The following is a 20,527-nucleotide window of genomic DNA, read 5'->3' as shown; positions in this document are numbered from 1 at the left end:
ACAAGCATTCGTTTCTTTCCAAAACATTAGAATTATCTATTGGGACTGGACATGGATTGATTACATGTTGGAGTCAAAATCTCCAGCAGAGACTCCATTAAACACAAGCATTCGTTTCTTTCCAAAACATTGGAATTATCTATTCGAACTGGACATAGATTGATTTGATTACATGTTGGAGTTAAAATCTCCAGTGGAGACTCCATTACACACAAGCATTCGTTTCTTTCCAAAACATTAGAATTATCTATTGGGACTGGACATGGATTGATTACATGTTGGAGTTAAAATCTCCAGCAGAGACTCCATTAAACACAAGCATTCATTTCTTTCCAAAAACATTGGAATTATCTATTCGAACTGGACATAGATTGATTTGATTACATGTTGGAGTTAAAATCTCCAATGGAGACTCCATTAAACACAAGCATTCGTTTCTTCCCAAAACATTGGAATTATCTATTGAGACTGGGCATAGATTGATTGCATGTTGGAGTTAAAATCTCCAACGGAGACTCCATTACACACAAGCATTCGTTTCTTTCCCTTCAATTAATTAACACCAGCTAACTAACATGAAATCTACCTCTTGCTGATTTTGTGCATGTCGGTCATCTTGAGTTAATTGGCTGAAGACAAGTAACAGTATGTGTTGTTATAATGGCTTTTGACTGACAGAAATGAGTCTATGACAACAACATTTGTAATGATTGAATAAATGGAATTTTACTTATCTGTTAACACTTTTTGATTAGCTTACTGAAAAAATAACAGAACTTACCTATAAGGCTGTCAATTATTTCTCTAGGCTTTGCTTTCTCAACCAAATACCAACGTCTTCTCTGGTTCACCACCATTACTGTCTCAATAAGGCAAATTTGCAGCGAGCGTTGTATCAGATCCGAATGATGCAAGCCAAGTCTCACAAGGCTAAAATAATGTGGCCGCAGAATTTATACTTTCCTTTTATAAGGAGATTTATTAAAAAAATCTGCTACTTTTCCTTATGATTAAGAAAATTAAGACAGACTTTCACTTTGTGATTAGTAAAATTACAAACGCAGGGTCACATGGTAGGCTTTCTCTGACCTATTTATAGCTGACCAATGACAGTCTTTTAGCATGGTGTACATCTCTGACTAGGTATGATTGGAATATGATCAGTATTACACTTTGTGAATACTTGGCATGCATACTGTATGAATCCATGTACTTAGGTTTCTGGTATTACATTTGAGCAGTATAAACAAATGGTCAAGTCTGAGGAAATGATGGACCTGTTGTTGTTTTATTTGAAGGTCATATATAGTACAGGAAAGGAATTATTTTGTTTTTGCTTTATCAAAGATGGGCCAATTCTATTCAACATAATATAATGTTTATTGTAGGTTTTGGAAATAATACACCACGGTAATTGCTGGATAAACAATTATATAAAAGCAGTGGTCAAAAATAATGTCATTTTGAAAGCAAATCTTCAAAAGGTACACAGTGTATACTGTGAATTCATGTATAATCTGTGATATAAAATTGTACGCGTTCTTAAAAAGAGGGTATTATTGTTGGTATATAAACCTATGGATTGGTGAAGGGAAAATATTATTTCAACACAAAGATGATTGTTCACTGGGTATTAAAATTCATGACTTGTAGCGACAATGAAATCCATGATATTGGTTCTCAGACATATACACACACACACACACACACTAAACACAAAACCCCGACTATTCACAGGATAGAGATCCCTGCAAGATTAGACAAAAACACAATACTAAATACTGATTTTTATTCACAACATATTAAAAGTGTCATACAAATCTGCTGTAGATGTTATCAATTGGTATGAATGACACATCTAAATATTAACTATCTCATCGATCACATTTCTTTTCAATGTGCACAAAAGTTGCATCTATGAACAATAACTGTTCACAGTTGAATAAGATCAATTCCACATATGTGGATGTGCAAAAGTGAGTCACAGAATTTGAAATTGAGGAGCAGTTCATACTGCTTATAGGCAGTTAACTTTCTCTGTTTTTCTCTGAAAGCTGTAAAACTTTTGAAAATGGGAGCTTGACTGAATGCCCCCTAACCCTGATCTGCCACTGATGATGAAGTGTCCCTGGTAAAAGTTGTTGACACTTTCAGTGATATTTATCATCAGGATCTGTGAAAGTCCAAAGTTATTCCACACTTTCACAAGATGGTTTTTCCAAGCAATCCAATTTCATAATGATAGTGTTCCGTGTTTTCGATGACAGCACTTCTAAATGATACGGATGCAAGCACGATATCATCTAGTACCTCTTCTTCTTCATTATGTCTGGTCTCCAATTGATTGGATGAGTTTCCTCAGTCTGTGGAAGAAAAAGATTTTAATTTTTACTTAAAATAAGTGAAATTATAATCTAAATTATTATTTATCCTGTCAATAACCTAATATTCTGAATTAACAATGTAAAATAAAACAATGATGCGAGAATTCTGCATTACTGTGGAAAGTTGTGATTTGAATGCATGTCTTTTTTATGTATTTGAGATTTTCATCTGTGTTGGCATATTCCTGAAAGCCTAATTCTAATGTTGAAATATAATATCGCATAGGTCAATTTGGAATCAGTCTTTTGCTGTTGCTGATTTTCATTGGAGTAAATTAAGCATGTAGTATACCTTAATTGAAACTACTTACAGATGATGCTAAAAACACATGCCCTTCCCTCATAAACTATTTCACCCTAGAGACTGCCACGCTTTAAAATAAGTTTCTGATATCTTAGCATTAATCATTTTTGGGTGAAAATATTAGTATAACAGCACTATAACTGCTACATCTATCTTATGTTACTTCTGGCAAGTCCTTTTGAAAGCAAGGATGAAACAAGAAGGGTCTGTCTGCAACTTTCAAACTAGTAGCCCTGGCATTATCTGAGCTTTACGAAGATGTCCATTTATAGTGCTTAATATCAAATCAGCAGAATCCTGATACTTTTTCAAGCTTGTTTTGTGATGAATCTTTTTGTTGTTGTAAAGAAAGCAAATTAGCTTAACATCTGGCTTGATGTATTTACAATTAAAAATTATTAAAACTTACCGCTGTATCATCCTCTTTATAGATCTTTATTGTTTTGTCTGCCTCTGCTGTTATTAGCCGAGAGTTACTTTGGTCAAATGCCATTGCAAATATTCCTGCCTCGGAGTCTATTGATCCTGGTTGCACAGAAGCTTGAATTCTCTGGAAGTTGTAGCCAGTCCTCCAGTCCCAGAAGTACATTGAGCCATTGTCAGCTGAAATGAACTTGGATGATTAAAATATTCCAAGACAAAAGAAACAAGATCAAGTTTTTAAATAAGAGTCACACCATTCAAAATCTTTTGATATAAACTCCACGTCAATACAACCATCATTTACGAAGACGAGTGATAAGTAAGATGTTCAAAATGGCTATCAAGTCAGCCATATATAAGATTGGTATTACCATCAATTGCAACCAACTAGACATCATAAGAAGTAAACTGGTGAACTGCCAATGTCAATGTGGCTTTCTGGAAGAATAAGATTTTCAAGATGGCTATCATGCTGACCAAACTGGATGTCAGATTGCATTCATTTAGGACCAAGTGGACATCATAATAAGTCTTTTAGTCAAACCCCAATGCTGATAAGACCATCCATTTAGGAGAAGTGGCAGTACAAGATTTTCAAGATGGCTGCTGTGGCAGTGACGCTGGATATCACAACAGCACACTTTCATTGAGGACATGCTAGATGTCAAAGAAATCTTTAAGTAAAATCCCCATGTTGATATAAACATCAATTCAGGATAATCTGCAATAAAACTTTCAAGATGGTAAAAAAATGTTCTTTTATGAAAGCTCCATAATCTGAGCATGACGAATATCAATGAAAATGATTTTTGAGGTGGCCATCAGGTTGCTATATTGGCTGTTCAAGGGGCACCATCTTTATTTAGGACAATATAGACCCAAGGATGAAACGCTATACTAAGTGTCATAGGTTTCTTACAAGATGTTAGAAATGGGGCATCCAGCTTCTTTTGGCTTTGGGCTAAAACATATAAAATGCTCAAGGTCACAGGCCACATGAGCAAAAACAGATTAATTATTGGACTTTCATAATCAGATACGAAATCCAACACAACTATTAAATGACAATAATTACATTCTTATTACATTGTTTTAATAATATTGTTAAAGCAAATAGAAATAGTTATATATTGTGATAGATACATAAAACATCATCATAAAAAGCAATACAGAAAAATGGAATAAGTATTAATTAAAATGCATATTTTCAGAAAGACTGCCCACTGCCACACAATGTGAAGGAATGGGTCACATGAGTCCCATGGGTAATGGGTTGGACAAGTCTGGTTTATAAGGAGTAGTGATCACCAACAACTGCTAATGGACACCACTGCATGAGCTCTTCTGTCTTTCAACAGGAGCACTAAAAACTTGAAATGGTTGTTTAACACTGAAGACTCCCTTGCTTTGTAAAATGATGAAGTCAAATGTGGATCAGAAACTGATGCAAAACTTGATAAAAGTCAATGAAGCTGAAAATAAGGTCACAATGGCCAAGTTTTGGTAAGATGGTGTTCTAATTACCAAGACACAGCTACATACCAGACTTTAGGACCAATGATGCCTGTGAAAATGAGCTAATGCAAATCTATACCAAGGTATGATGGATATACAGATGGAAAGGTATATGTGTGGCTGGTTATAAACAATAAGGACATGGTTACAAATAATACTGGTGGACAAAAGGAAAATTCCATGGTATCTTTAGAGATACATTTAACCATCCACATTAAAGAGCTCCTGCTGAATCTATATGGTCTTGGTATAACATGTTCCTCTAAAACCTCTGTGATTCATCTGAACCTTTGCAGTCTGCCTGTAATGTACTGTCTGCATTTTACCTATTAAATCTTTGGGTAAAGCACAATGTCCATTTGAACCTCTGTAATTCTTGGGTAAATTGCTCCATGAGAACCTCAGGTCCTGGGATACAGTGCTGCATTTGAACCTCAGAGGTGCTAAGCCTGAGTCCTTGACCCAGCACTTTTGAATGTAAGACTTGTAATTTTCTCTGGGTTCTCTGGTCTCAATATTAATCAATTCTCAGTCTATATTCCAAACCAATGTCTAATTGGCTGATATCTAAGTACTGACCAATCAGAAAACATAATTAGGAGCTAAATTCAACTTTGAGTAGTTTGGTCTCAATGTTATGTATATTTAATTTGTATTGTGTGATTGACCTTTTCCATAATTGAGGGAAGGTGTATGGGCATACCTGACTAATGTTATTTCTGTAAACAACTAATTTCTGTCCATGATTGTGGGGTTGTATTTTGAGAAAATTATTATCTGTAGATGAACATCCTTACTTGGATTGGGTCCAGGACATTGTTTTTCCCTCAGGAATTCTCGCTGTACCTGGTACTTGACATGTTCTTTATATTAATTTAAGGAAAAAGCCTGATCTTGTTGAAAACTTATAGTATTGTTGATGTGAATGTTTGGCCCTCATCCTGGTCCTCCTATTGTAGATTAGGTTTATATATTAAGGCTGCTTATGTCAGAATTACTCCTTCTTATTTAATCTCTTAAGTGGAATCAGTCTTTCAGTTGTGTTCAGTTTGAGAAGATTTATTTATTTAAATTATTTATTGGAATTACAAAGTGCTCACTGATCCTTTTTGGGCTAAATCACTATATGAGACTATGGTGAATTCATTTAGAGACATTCTGGATTATGTCGCTGTGATACTTCATGACTGTTAGAACATACATCAACACTATTCCAGGCAATAGGTTCATCAACACATTCATGGGATTTACTTCACAATACTTTAAGTTCTTATTAAATGTTCACTTTGTATTCTAGGGAAATACAAAACTTGCTGGATTTTGCTCTTTTCTCTTACTTATTTTAACATCATAGAGTTGTAACATCAGATCCTACTGTCATTGCCTGGTTTGTTTATTTCTATCAACCATAAGAGCAGGTAATGCTAACACGTGAGTTTCTAGAATGTGCGGTACAGAATGAAGATTCATTCTGAACAATCATCATTTATTGGAAGAAGTACTGAGAAACAAAAATTACTCACCTCCTGAAACAAGCACATTATCAGTGTTAAGAGCAAGACTGTTGACGATGGCATTGTGTCCTGATAAATTCTGAATGAAGTTACCATCAGGAAACTTCCATTGCTTGATGTTGTCTGGTGACCCTGATGCAAATGTGTACCTGAAAGAGTAATCAATAAAACACTGGACTCTAAGGGTCTGAAACTTTACAATCTGTACCTGAAATAGTGAACAATAAAACACTGTGTACTCTAAGGGTCTGAAACTCTAATGGCAGACATCAATTTGCAGAAATTCATTACTAGACTATTTGTTCCATCCTTTTCACTTTTTAACTGCATTGAAATCATTTATGACATTCACAAGAAACTCCAAAATAACAAACTTAGTAACAACACTTTATATACATTCGAGTCTGCATGTTTAGTTAAGTGCAGAAGAAAAATCTGTGTCCCTAGCACACCAGGGTATAAACTTTAGGAATTCAGTAATGTCATACCAAAGGCAGAAAAACTACATATTAAAGTATAAAGGCATCTAGTCACATTATATTAAAGACACGAAACCCTAGCAAACTTTACAAATCCTGTAGGCTTATAGTACTATGACAAGAAACCCAAGTATATCGGGGTATCAACTTTAGGCATGCATAAATCTCATAACAAGGATTGGAAACCCTAGCATACTAAGGTAATAGTAACATCATACCAAAGACAAGAAACCTAAGCAGATTTGGGCAAAAACTTTATGCACAGAATAATGTCATATAAAAGACAGAAAACTCTAGCATACAAGTGTACAAACTGTATACATGTAGCAACATTACATCAAAGGCAGGAAATCCTGCAGTACAGGGGTACAAACTTAAGACAATGTAATATTATCAAAGGCAGAAAATACCTGGCATATTGGTGTACAAACTTTAGGTATTCATTATTATTACACTAAAGGCAGGAAATACTGGCATACTGGGTACAAACTGTAGGCATACAGTAATATTTCACCAAAGGTAGGACATCCTGGCACATTGGTGTACAAATTTTGGGCATACAATATTACACTAAAGGCAGAAAATACCTGGCATATTGGTGTACAAACTTTAGGTATACAATATTATTATACTAAAGGCAGGGAATACTGGCATACTGGGTACAAACTTTAGGCATACAGTAATATTTCACCAAAGGCAGGACATCCTGACATATTGGTGTACAAATTTTAGGCATACAATATTATTGCACTAGAGGCAGGAAATCCTGGCATATGGGAGTAGAAACTTTAGACAATGTAATACTGCATCAAAGGCAAGAAATCCTGGCATACTGGGGTACAAACATTAAAAATATAGTAATATCACACCAAAGGCAGGAAATCCTGGCATAATGGGGTACAAACATTAGAAATATAGTAATATCACACCAAAGGCAGGAAATCCTGGCATACTGGGGTACAAACATTAGAAATATAGTAATATCACACCAAAGGCAAGAAATCCTGGCATACTGGGGTACAAACAATAGAAATATAGTATTATCACACCAAAGGCAGGAAATCCTGGCATACTGGGGTACAAACATTAGAAATATAGTAATATCACACCAAAGGCAGGAAATCCTGGCATAATAGGGTACAAACATTAGAAATATAGTAATATCACACCAAAGGCAGGAAATCCTGGCATACTGGGGTACAAACATTAGAAATATAGTAATATCACACCAAAGGCAAGAAATCCTGGCATAATGGGGTACAAACATTAGAAATATAGTAATATCACACCAAAGGCAAGAAATCCTGGCATAATGGGGTACAAACATTAGAAATATAGTAATATCACACCAAAGGCAAGAAATCCTGGCATAATGGGGTACAAACATTAGAAATATAGTAATATCACACCAAAGGCAAGAAATCCTGGCATAATGGGGTACAAACATTAGAAATATAGTAATATCACACCAAAGGCAAGAAATCCTGGCATAATGGGGTACAAACATTAGAAATATAGTAATATCACACCAAAGGCAAGAAATCCTGGCATACTGGGGTATAAACAATAGAAATATAGTATTATCACACCAAAGGCAGGAAATCCTGGCATACTGGGGTACAAACATTAGAAATATAGTAATATCACACCAAAGGCAGGAAATCCTGTCATAATGGGGTACAAATTTTTAGACATATTGTAATATTACATCAAAGCCTTAGTTTAATCAAAATGTTTAACACGGACTATAGATGTTGACTCCCTAGCAGAAAGACTGGGAACCAGTGCATGACAAGATATAAGATGCTGCCATAGCAGGAAAGACTGGGAACCCTAGAATAACTGGATAACAAGGTGCTGCCATAGCAAAGAAGGCTGGGAAACTGAGGACAAAAACCCACTATTCCACCATACAAAGGAAGATTTGGAACCCTAGAAATGCAAGGTAACTAGATGTACCTCAGCAGTAAAGACTGTGATGTCTAGAACAGCGAAACAACAAGACAAGTTTTAAGAAAACTCCATTTTTAGTAATGGTGTCCATATTTGAAAGTGTATCAAGCATCCTTTCTAAAAAATGTGAATTTCTCTGCCAAACTTTGGTCAAAACTGGTCAAGTAGTTTTTGAGAAGTTTAATATAGCAATTGTTAATGGGCACAAGATTTAAAACATACACAGGGCCATACTGTACACTCACTTGAGCTTATGGCCAGGTAAGCTAATAAGGAATATAACAGGGATAGAAAGGAATCACACCACTTACTGTGTGGGATGCAAAGCAAGAGACCGAACACTTTTCTTGTGATTTGTGAGCGTTACTCTAGATCTGCCAGCAGCCAGGTCCCACAGTCGTATTGTACAGTCATGGCTGCCTGTGACAACCTGCAAAGTTTGAACATGTAGGTAAATTACCACATAAGTGATTGTTTTTTTTTGTTGCATTTGTTTTGTTAAAAAAAGCTTCTGAACTAAATTTTACTCCATAAGTTGAAATGAAGCTATAAAATGCAACTATACCACTAGTTACTGTTTTGTTTACATTTTTCTCCATGATATCTCAAATAAAGAATCCTTAATATATTGTAATTTACAATAAAATTAAAATGCTGAAAAATCAATGCATTTTCTTGCATTTCTACACCCAGTGTGAAACCCAAAACTGCAGATGTGCAACATGATCATGTTGTTGCTACATTCTGTAGGCTCTGAAGTGGCATTTAACATCAATATTATGTGTGTAATTTATTTCTTTTAAATATTATTGACAAAGATAAATACAAAATAAACAATTTTCTCCTAATAATAACCTAGCAAGACAGCTATGTAAACCTGTTGAAAACTGTGGCATCTGTTGAATCACAAGACAGGTTTTTATTTGGTAAAACTGGACAAAAGTAGGATGTAGGATGAGTGGTTATTATCAAGCATGGACACATCATTGGAGATGTATGGTATGTACTACATTTACTTATTATCAAGTGAGGACACATCATAGGAAATGTATGGTATGTACTACATTTACTTATTATCAAGCAAGGACACATCATAGGAGATGTACGGTAAGTACTACATTTACTTATTATCAAGCATGGACACATCATTGGAGATGTACGGTATGTACTACATTTACTTATTATCAAACGAGGACACATCATTGGAGATGTACGGTATGTACTACATTTACTTATTATCAAACGAGGACACATCATTGGAGATTTATGGTATGTACTACATTTACTTATTATCAAGCATGGACACATCATTGGAGATATATGGTATGTACTACATTTAATTATTATCAAGCAAGGACACATCATAGGAGATGTACGGTAAGTACTACATTTACTTATTATCAAGCATGGACACATCATTGGAGATGTACGGTATGTACTACATTTACTTATTATCAAACGAGGACACATCATTGGAGATGTACGGTATGTACTACATTTACTTATTATCAAACGAGGACACATCATTGGAGATGTACGGTATGTACTACATTTACTTATTATCAAACGAGGACACATCATTGGAGATGTATGGTATGTACTATATTTACTTATTATCAAGCATGGACACATCATTGGAGATGTATGGTATGTACTACATTTACTTATTATCAAACGAGGACACATCATTGGAGATGTATGGTATGTACTATATTTACTTATTATCAAACGAGGACACATCATTGGAGATGTACGGTATGTACTACATTTACTTATTATCAAACGAGGACACATCATTGGAGATTTACGGTATGTACTACATTTACTTATTATCAAGCATGGACACATCATTGGAGATGTATGGTATGTACTATATTTACTTATTATCAAGCATGGACACATCATTGGAGATGTATGGTATGTACTATATTTACTTATTATCAAGCATGGAAACATCATTGGAGATGTATGGTATGTACTACATTTACTTATTATCAAGCATGGACACATCATTGGAGATGTACGGTATGTACTACATTTACTTATTATCAAGCATGGACACATTGGAGATGTACGGTATGTACTACATTTACTTATTATCAAGCATGTACACATTTGAGATGTACGGTATGTACTACATTTACTTATTATCAAGCAAGGACACATCATTGGAGATGTATGGTATGTACTACATTTACATTAACACTTATATCTTTAATACTAATTAATGCATCAAGAAGAAAAAAATTCACAAAATTTATTTAGTGTCACGAGAAGAGTTAAACAAGACCATGAAATGAAGAGAGATAGAAGAAGAATGGACAAGATAACTGAAAGAAATACTGTACAAATTTTGAATATATTTTTATCATGTTGGTCACTTTCTGACATAAAGGATTTAATATATTTTTATTACAAAGAACCAATAGCCAAATATACAGCAAATGGACAATGACTGTAGGCTTACATAAAAATACAGTAAACCTGTGTTAAGGTCTCAGGCAGAGGAACCCCAACATGCAACAGCTAATGGAGACTTATTCATGCTCTTTATCCTGTTGCAAATTAGAACATTAGTTAAATCCTTATTTCTAAAATAGTCATTAAGTTTCTGAAACGTTTTGCTGAACTTTCATGCAACCCTATTTAACCAATTTAGCTATTTCTCTTGCTTTATATGGAATAACATGGGATATTTTTTCTGTTGCTTCCTGTAAAGATAGACCAAAGGTATTCTGTCTTTAATGTTCTAATTCAAAAACCATCCCGATCTACAAGATTTTCTATGACTTATAAAGGACAGAATAATCCTTAACGAATTTCAGACTCAGTCTGTGCAGACTGGTAGTGTTCCAAAGCCTTGTCATGGCAGTCACATTCTGCATCAACATATTTGGAGTTTAACATAGCAACATGTGCTTCCACTGGTAGCAGGATAATAATACCCTTTTAAAGGCCATCAACCACATATACTGTGTTAAAGTTGAAATCTACTGCCTTGGAAAATTTAAACATTTAGTTTTACAATTTGAAAAAAGAAAATGGTATTTTCTTGCATTTTATCCACACATTAAGGAAACCAGTCTACTAGAAACCATGGGTAATTTTGCAGTGAAAAATTAGAGAAGGTTGACATGTACATCTTTCTGTTTTAAGCTGGAGAGCTTAAGGTCAAATGCAGAATATTTTGAGACATGTCATATATTTTTGTTCTGTTCATTTCAAATGATGAAATGTGCACTTTCTTCCAATGCTAAATAGAAAACCACCATCTAAGAAATATGAGGCTCAATTCCAACTCAGAAAAATCTTCTTCAGGGTGAACTTAACTCGGAGGAGGATTTGAGTGCAGTCAACAGTTTAAAATACTCAGCCACAGGAAAACTGACATTTGAACTTCATGCTGGCAGAGCATAGCTATATTGTCATTTTAATGTTGGTACAGCAATGATGATCTCCATCCTTTCCAAAGTGATTCAAGGGGAAAATCTGGACCAGAAAACTACTGAGAGCCTGTTAAGTGTGAAACTTAATAATCACACTGATTGTCATCATTGGTCACCAGCCAGTGACCTTGTAAAGGAAACCAAAACATTCTGGTAGATTTTATAAGATAAAATGTTTGCAGTGAACCATGAGATACACAATTATTCCTTTTTCATTCAACTAACGACATCGTGACTTGCACTGATTACTTATTATTGTCAAATGCACTTTTGTTTTCATTTCCCTTGAAACAAGTAAAATTTATGTCAATAAAAATGCTACTGGTTTTGAAGTGAATCTAATGATCAAAATTTGTGAATCTGTTTCTGTCACTCATATGTAGAAAATAGGTCATTAGAGCTGGTGAGTGCACAGTGTTCATGACTGCCCAACTAACCATGAAATAAACTTTAGCCCACAGACTTAATGATATCTGCAGGAATGATGCCTTGTTTAACTAGCACGTCATGAATCCAGTGCCTGTGATCTCTGCAGGTTGCTACTGGCTTGTCTCTTTATAAGGTTGATCTTGCACCTATAGTCCATGAACTAATGCTACTGGCTTGTCGCTTTATAAGGTTGATCTTGCACCTATAGTCCATGAACTAATGCTACTGGCTTGTCTCTTTATAAGGTTGATCTTGCACCTATAGTCCATGAACTAATGCTACTGGCTTGTCTCTTTATAAGGTTGATCTTGCACCTATAGTCCATGAACTAATGCTACTGGCTTGTCTCCAGATCAGGAGGAGGTTTAAAGAAGGGCAGATACCAACGTCAGGCCACACAAAGAACATAACATGACATTGTGCTTCTCTTAAGCAGCAGAAATGACATGTATGTTAGCAGTCTTTGCATTTTTTTCTTCTTCAGTCTGGTATTATTTCATTATCTTTGCAAGCCTTTAACCAGCAGAAACTTTTCCTGGGTGTCTAGCCTTTGTGACCTGTTTTGCTTCCCAAGCTGGTGCAGCTGGATTTTCTGGTACATTCATTTTTATTCCTCTTGAGCATCTGTCATTGGCTATATTTGTAATTCTGTGTGTTTCTTCTCAAAATCTACAGGTAATCATATGAACTGCGATAGGTGCTTGCATTGCACTATACCTAAAGTAAAGGTGACTGCTGATGTTGATCAATGAGTTCTGATTATCTACACACCAGATGAAGGATCCATGGCATGAATAACTGTTGTTCTGACTGTCTGCTTGTTCCTTTATGAAGTCAGCCCATACTCTATCTTGCCAATATCCATGTCACTGCCAGGGTTCTTATGATGTTCTGGATACTGGGTTTTTTTGAGTATTTAAGTAGCTTATAGATATGAACCAAATGGCAGGACAAAGGTTGGTCAATGTACAGGTGTGGCTTGTCCTATCTGAGAAACTCATCAGCCCCTGCTTGATGCATGGCTTCGATGATACTGTTTTCACTTAGTGTGTCCCTAAATGAGTCTCCATCTTTGCAGCTTAAGAGGACTTTCCGTAAGGTCTGCTCAAGTAACTTATATTCAATGGGATGGTGCTTCTGTGCTATAACCAACATGCTAAATCTGGCAATGCTGGCTAATATGGGCAAGCCTAGGAGGCTTACCATATTCAAGATGTCAGAAAGAAAGGTTCAATCATCAAGTAGAAAAAGTGTCATCGCCTCCTTTAACAATACATCTTGCTTTTGTAATGCCCTTGATATTGCCAACACATTGTTGACACTGAATTCCTTATGCACAAATGCCTGCATAAGAAAGTTCTTAACCAAATATTGACTTCTAAATAAAGGTGCTGCAATATACATTAAGTGCCCCTATAAAGGTGTGTCACAATAACTCTGCATTGTGTTATATAAAACAATCAAGGTAATGTGGCAAAATGAAGGGTTATTGTGACATCTTTCTAGGGGCACTTATTGTTTATTGCAACCTGTACTTTGACCACATAGTAAAAGCAACTTTACCACTGACCTTATCTAGTGAACTTATATAAGGATGCGGACAGATCTATAAATGTGATGCCAAAGTTATTGCCATGCCAAACTTCCATCAAGGAAGGCTTGTCAAAACTGGATGCAAGTACTTCTCTTTTCAGCAAACCAGTGTTGTCCGATATGTACATACTGTGCACTGCTGTCATTATAATGGCCATAAAAGCTCCCCCCCCCCAATTACATATATTTAAGATGTCAACTCTAGATAGTGAGTACATGGAAGAGAATTTCTAACAACATTATCTGTGATGCTCTCTTTTAGCAATAGTTCATCTGTATTTATTTATTGTTGAACAATGCACATGGCTAAATACAGGGTTAGTAGCATAATTCTTTACAAATTTTCCAGGTTTTTTCAAGGTTCAAAATTATGTTTTTCAAGGTGCATTATTACATTAATTTTAAAGGTTTCATAAATTGCAAGTAAACACAAGTTACTACTTACTATTACTTCAAACGAGGAACATATCTTGCAATTTAAAAAAAAAAGATGAAGTTAAGAGTATTATCAGTGATGTCGTTCCCATTAATGCTAAACATATTACATCTGGGTATTAGAATAATGTACAGTCACTGATGTCATTCCCATTAATGCTAAACATATTACATCTGGGTATTAGAATAATGTACAGTCACTGATGTCATTCCCATTAATGCTAAACACATTACATCTGGGTATTAGAATAATGTACAGTCACTGATGTCATTCCCATTAATGCTAAACATATTGCATGTGGGTATTAGAATAATGTACAGTCACTGATGTCATTCCAATTAATGCTAAACATACTACATCTGGGTATTAGAATAATGTACAGTCACTGATGTCATTCCCATTAATGCTAAACATATTACATCTGGGTATTAGAATAATGTACAGTCACTGATGTCATTCCCATTAATGCTAAACATATTACATCTGGGTATTAGAATAATGTACAGTCACTGATGTCATTCCTATTAATGCTAAACATATTACATCTGGGTATTAGAATAATGTACAGTCACTGATGTCATTCCCATTAATGCTAAACATATTGCATGTGGGTATTAGAATAATGTACAGTCACTGATGTCATTCCAATTAATGCTAAACATATTACATCTGGGTATTAGAATAATGTACAGTCACTGATGTCATTCCCATTAATGCTAAACATATTACATCTGGGCATTAGAATAATGTACAGTCACTGATGTCATTCCCATTAATGCTAAACATATTACATCTGGGTATTAGAATAATGTACAGTCACTGATGTCATTCCCATTAATGCTAAACATATTACATCTGGGTATTAGAATAATGTACAGTCACTGAACAATGTTCATCTGACTCTAATAACACTACACTTTTTACAAAGTCCAAATTATTTTAGAGTGAATTTTTCAGTTCTTGTAGCTTGTCATCAAACTGTGTTTCAAGAACTCCAAGTTCAGCAATTTTGTCTAAACTCTTTTCCTCAAACTATATGATGTCATGATAATTTAAATTTTCCAATGGGTCTCTGCTTTCAATGCATAGTTATCAGCAGCAGCTGCCATTGTCTCAATGTCTTTTTCAGTGTCTGCCTTTCTTCTCTAACTTCTCTAACCCTGCTATTTCCTCATCCAGTTCTTTCTTTTTTGTCCTCTTCTCTCTTGTTCAAGATTTTCCCTCTGTTCATCCAAGTACATGCTGTACCTACTGTAAGCACTGGCTGCATTTATAAGCATTTTTGGTGTTATATCAATTTGGTGAATTCCACCAGCATTTCTTACACTGTCAATATTCACTCTCCTTTCCTTTATATTTACATCTTCACACTCTTTAATGATAGAAAAACCCCTTTCAATGATAGCCTGTCATGGAAGAACTTTACAGGACCCCATTCAATAATTTTAACTAAGAAAATGAGATCCAAATAATAATATACTATTTAAAGTAAATCCCTGCTGTAAACCCACCTATGAATATTAAATTCATGGGAAAAAATCTAAATTAATGTGGGGTCTTGTGCTGAGGCCTCATTATTTATACCCCAACCCAAACCCATAAAATATAAAAAAGTAACAAAAATATTTGTTTTTTTATATTAACACTTATTTAAAAACAGCTTATCAATATTTTAAACTATTTTATATTAGACAATATTGATATTTCTCTCAGCTTAGCTGTATTTTATATTTTTAGATTTATCTTGCTCAATGCAATTATTGTCTGTCCTATTTCCACTCAATCAAAAAGGATCCAGAACAAATTTCATAATTATGACTACACACAGTTTCTTTTCTAAAACTTGAAGCTCCATGTTCACAGACATACCTCTTTCATCAATAACAATTTCATGCCAAAGGCTTCTTCTTGTTTTGCTGTATTAGTCACAATTAAGTAATTTACGAGAGCTAGTTTTTCCCCCAGTTGCACAACAGGTGCTTGACGTGAGCCTGATGTTGAGTAAAATAAACAATAATCTGAAGGAAAAAAATCATACAGAGTGACAAAAATACCTCCATGACCTGTTCTGACATAGGACTCTTATATAGTATGATTGAGAGGGTCCTATGTCAGAGGGGGTCATGGTGGTAATCTAAGGCATTTTTGTCACTCTGTATGATTTTTTTCCTTTCAGATTATATTTTTTTCCTCAACATCAAGCTCACGTCAAGTACCTGTGGCTGCATGTGACTGTAGAGTACTCTCTCTCACTGCATGCAAATCAATAGCCATCTGGCATAATTTGCATTTTGCAAAGCTGTCTGCAAAAGATCTCATAATCCATTTATATTTTTCCTTGTCTAGCCACTGAAGTTGGAATCGACAGCCAGCCATTTCAAAGCTTATAAATGATTCCAATTTAAACTGCAGCTACATCCGGAAGTTCAAAACATACAACTGTGCAGTGGCCAGTTGTAGAAATTTCCATTCCCAGACAAACTTTGTGAGAGATCATTTCTTTCTTTCTTATCTTTTTATATTTAAATCTGCAAAATGAAACTATTTGTTAATTTCTTTAGGTTTCAATAAAATCAAGGCTTTTCAAGGTCCTCTACGGACTCTGCAAATTGTACTTTTTATTTCAAAATGTGCACTTTGGCAGGAATTTCACTAACGAGAATTAAAAAATGGTAGCACAGTCGTGGAGACATTTCCCACTATGGTATCCCATGGATATACATGGGAACACATGGTAGCAGTGTCAAAGAGATACTTCTGTGGAGATATGTAGGAAACATGGTAGCATTGCCATGAGGACACTTCCCACTATAGTAATGGAAATATATTAGAAAATGATAGTAATTGTGGTTTATCAAGGCGACAGGCTGTACAGTCTTAATAATATCCCACAAGTTCCTGTGTTGCATCATATGTAACATACTATGTAATAAATATCATATAAGATCTTTAAAAATTTCTTGTCCAATTTTAATCACATACATAAAGGTCTTTTGTTGATCATGCTTTTTTCAAGCTGGAATATAACCATCCAAATCATATAAATAGCCAGTCTAATTATTCCATTCTTCCGAGATCTAAATCTGGACACATAACATCAGATTCACCTCATACAATAATTTCAATGTTCAGATGATATCTATAAAAGAATAATTTACCTGTGGTTCTGCTGCCTGGCATTTGACTGCTGCAACAGTGTTGGTGTGTCCAGCCAAGGTGTGTACACAGGATTTCGTCCTCATGTCCCATACCTGTTATTGCAGTAAATATTACTGTGAAACTCATTAAAAAATAAAACAAATTTGGAAATTTTTTAATAAAGCTTGGTTTTAGTCTTGTTCAATTTTACTCTGGAGTTAGTCTTGTACAATCAGTCTCTGGTTTTATTATTGTACAATCAGCCTCTGGTTTTAGTTTTGTACAATCAGCCTCTGGTTTTAGTCTTGTACAGTCAGATGTGGTTTTAGTCTTGTACAATATGACTGGTGTTAGTCTTGTACAATCAGTCTCTGGTTTTAGTCTTGAACAATCAGACTCAGTTTTAGTCTTGTACAAAAAATGACTGGTGCTAGTCTTGTACAATCAGTCTCTGGTTTTAGTCTTGTACAACCAGACTGGTGTTAATCTTGTGCAACCAGTCTCTGCATTTAATCTTGAACAATCAGACTAGTCTTGTTTAATCCGACTTTGATATTAATTTTGTTTAATCAGACTCTGGTGTGGCTCTGTAAGGTCTCCACCAAGAAATCTTGTAAACTGTTTCACTGATCATCATTACTGTCAGAATTCACTGTGATCAAACTTGACAGAAGCAAAGCTATAAAGACATCCCAAAATTTATAAATAAATACATGCAGCAATCATTTTAACCAAGATTCTTCTGGAAGCTTATCAAATTAAACATCACTTTCTAAACAGAATTTGATGCAGGAAGTGATGTCAATAACCACAGACGCTTTGTTTACTGAAACTTGAGGACACTGCATCATCAATATGATGCATTACATCACCTTATCTCATCTGCCAATAAAATCACTTAAGCATATTTTGGGAAAGCCTTCTCCTGGCACTACAAGGAAAATTTATGAGATCTCGTGGATCCATGTAAGGATCTAACTGACTAAAAGCAATATATATATATATATATATATATATATATATATATATATATATATATATATATATATATATATATATATATAGTAGCTACTGATTTAAAAACCATTCAGTTCAGTCACAAAACAGTATCATTTTGAAGGTGCCATCATCTCATTCTAGGGCACATTAAAACCAATGTATGTAATAATGTATATGATTTACTTACAACCATATTGTTACAGGGTATATTATATGTTAAATCATAACAGGATGGATAACAGTAAACACCAAACTCAAATTTGATAATATAATTTAAGTCTCAATTTCAAAAACTAAATTCACCCAGTATAATGGAATCCATCAGTCATGTTATTTCTGGGATGATGTTATACAGTGATACCTTGCATCACTGATTCAGAACCACTGTATCTTTTTCCAAATATTAAAAAATTTGATTGAGGCTTGGAATTTATTATACTGAAGATGTTCCACATTATTTAATAGATATAAAAACAAGTTAACATGAACTTCTGTAAAAGCATACACAGTAATTTACTTGAAAACCATTTTTTTATGACACACCAAAATTAAGACAATATGACACACACATAGCTAGTCCAATTAATTATGCACAACAGTACACATTCATCTTAATTAACACAATATACAAATAAAAAAAACTTTCCTGTTCAAGTCAGATCAGCAGTCTAAATAATATAAAGGAACATCTATGGAACTGAGGAGATGCTGGAGATAAATCTATACTTCATGCAAACAGTAGAAGTTTTGTGATTCCTTCATTTGCACAACCCATAAACATACCATGCATGCTGGGTAAATAATACAAGAAATATAATTATGCAAGAATGTCAACAAGAAAGTATAATCACTGCATTATTATATTACTATAAAACCTTAAAGTATTCAACAAAATCAAAATGTAAAACTTTTTATGCCAACATTATCACTTTCTTTGACATAACAGCACCTTTTTCATTTACATTCATCAATCGTTCTTAATTTTTAATAACATTAACAGTTACAGCCTATGAATCAGTTTATATTCTTTACAGTAATATTTTCCCTGTAGTGCAATGACATGGTGGCCCCCACCCTCTTGACCAGAACTATGCCTTCTCGCTTTTCTGGGAAAAACTTGACTGTGTTTCAGCTATAAAAGGCAACACTGAAGAACAATGCTATGCACTGTCTGGGTAATGTCAGAGCAGAAGACAGCAATGCACAGTCTGGGTAATGTCAGAGCAGAAGACAGCAATGCACGGTCTGGGTAATGTCAGAGCAGAAGACAGCAAAGTACTGTCAAATGGCCAGCTCTTTGTACAATTTTCAACATGGTGAACAGGGGAATAGACTGTGTAAGCAATGAATTGAATTTGGTCAACATCTGAATGGTCTACTCTACTGTCAAATAAATATCTTACTCCAAAATAAAAGGTGCATTTAGTCACTAACATCAATTAAACAGCTTTCAGAATGAATCAACATCAAATTTAACTAGATTCACATCACAGTAGAAACAAATTCTGAGTAAATAAAGCAGAGACACTGGTCTTCAATCATATGCATAACTGCCTAAAAGACAGAGTTAAATGAGGGGCCCTGAGTGGCCGAGTGGTCTAAAGCGCTCGCCGTTACAGATCACTGCCATCTCACCTCTGCCTGCATGAGTTCGAGTCTCAGCCTCGACTAATGTTGGTACGTGAGAAAGCCTGCCAGTAGCTTCTCATGGGTCGGTGGTTCTTCCCGGGGTTTTCAGGGTTCTTCCTCCACCAATTATACTGGCCGCCATGTATAGCCTATCTTGTGCTGAAAAATGGTGTTAAACCCTACAACAACAACAACAACAACAGAGTTAAATGTATGTCGTGTAACTGCCTAAAGACAGAATTTAATCTATGTCATATAACTGCCTAAACGACAGAGTTTAATCTG

At 34.9% G+C, this 20,527-nt stretch overlaps 1 protein-coding gene across 1 annotated transcript in view; it reads right to left on the bottom strand.

Moving 5' to 3' along the window:
- Positions 1–1,772: 1,772 nt before the first annotated feature.
- LOC149797500 (pleiotropic regulator 1-like) overlaps positions 1,773–20,527 on the bottom strand; it is a 53,944-nt gene continuing 35,189 nt past the window's right edge. Inside the window, exons 10-14 of the mRNA XM_089962313.1 lie at positions 17,635–17,727; positions 8,884–9,002; positions 6,150–6,289; positions 3,098–3,291; positions 1,773–2,363 (exon numbers count right to left, since the gene is read on the bottom strand). Coding sequence (XP_089818439.1) covers positions 2,304–2,363; positions 3,098–3,291; positions 6,150–6,289; positions 8,884–9,002; positions 17,635–17,727 — 606 coding nt within the window. The 3' untranslated portion in view covers positions 1,773–2,303. The remainder of the gene's footprint in view (positions 2,364–3,097; positions 3,292–6,149; positions 6,290–8,883; positions 9,003–17,634; positions 17,728–20,527) is intronic.

Source organism: Sinohyriopsis cumingii, chromosome 6 (genome assembly GCF_028554795.1).
Source record: "Sinohyriopsis cumingii isolate HCF-2022 chromosome 6, ASM2855479v2, whole genome shotgun sequence".
Taxonomy (NCBI): domain Eukaryota; kingdom Metazoa; phylum Mollusca; class Bivalvia; order Unionida; family Unionidae; genus Sinohyriopsis; species Sinohyriopsis cumingii.
Note: the sequence above shows the minus strand (reverse complement) of the source record. Positions and strands in the feature narration are given on the sequence as shown.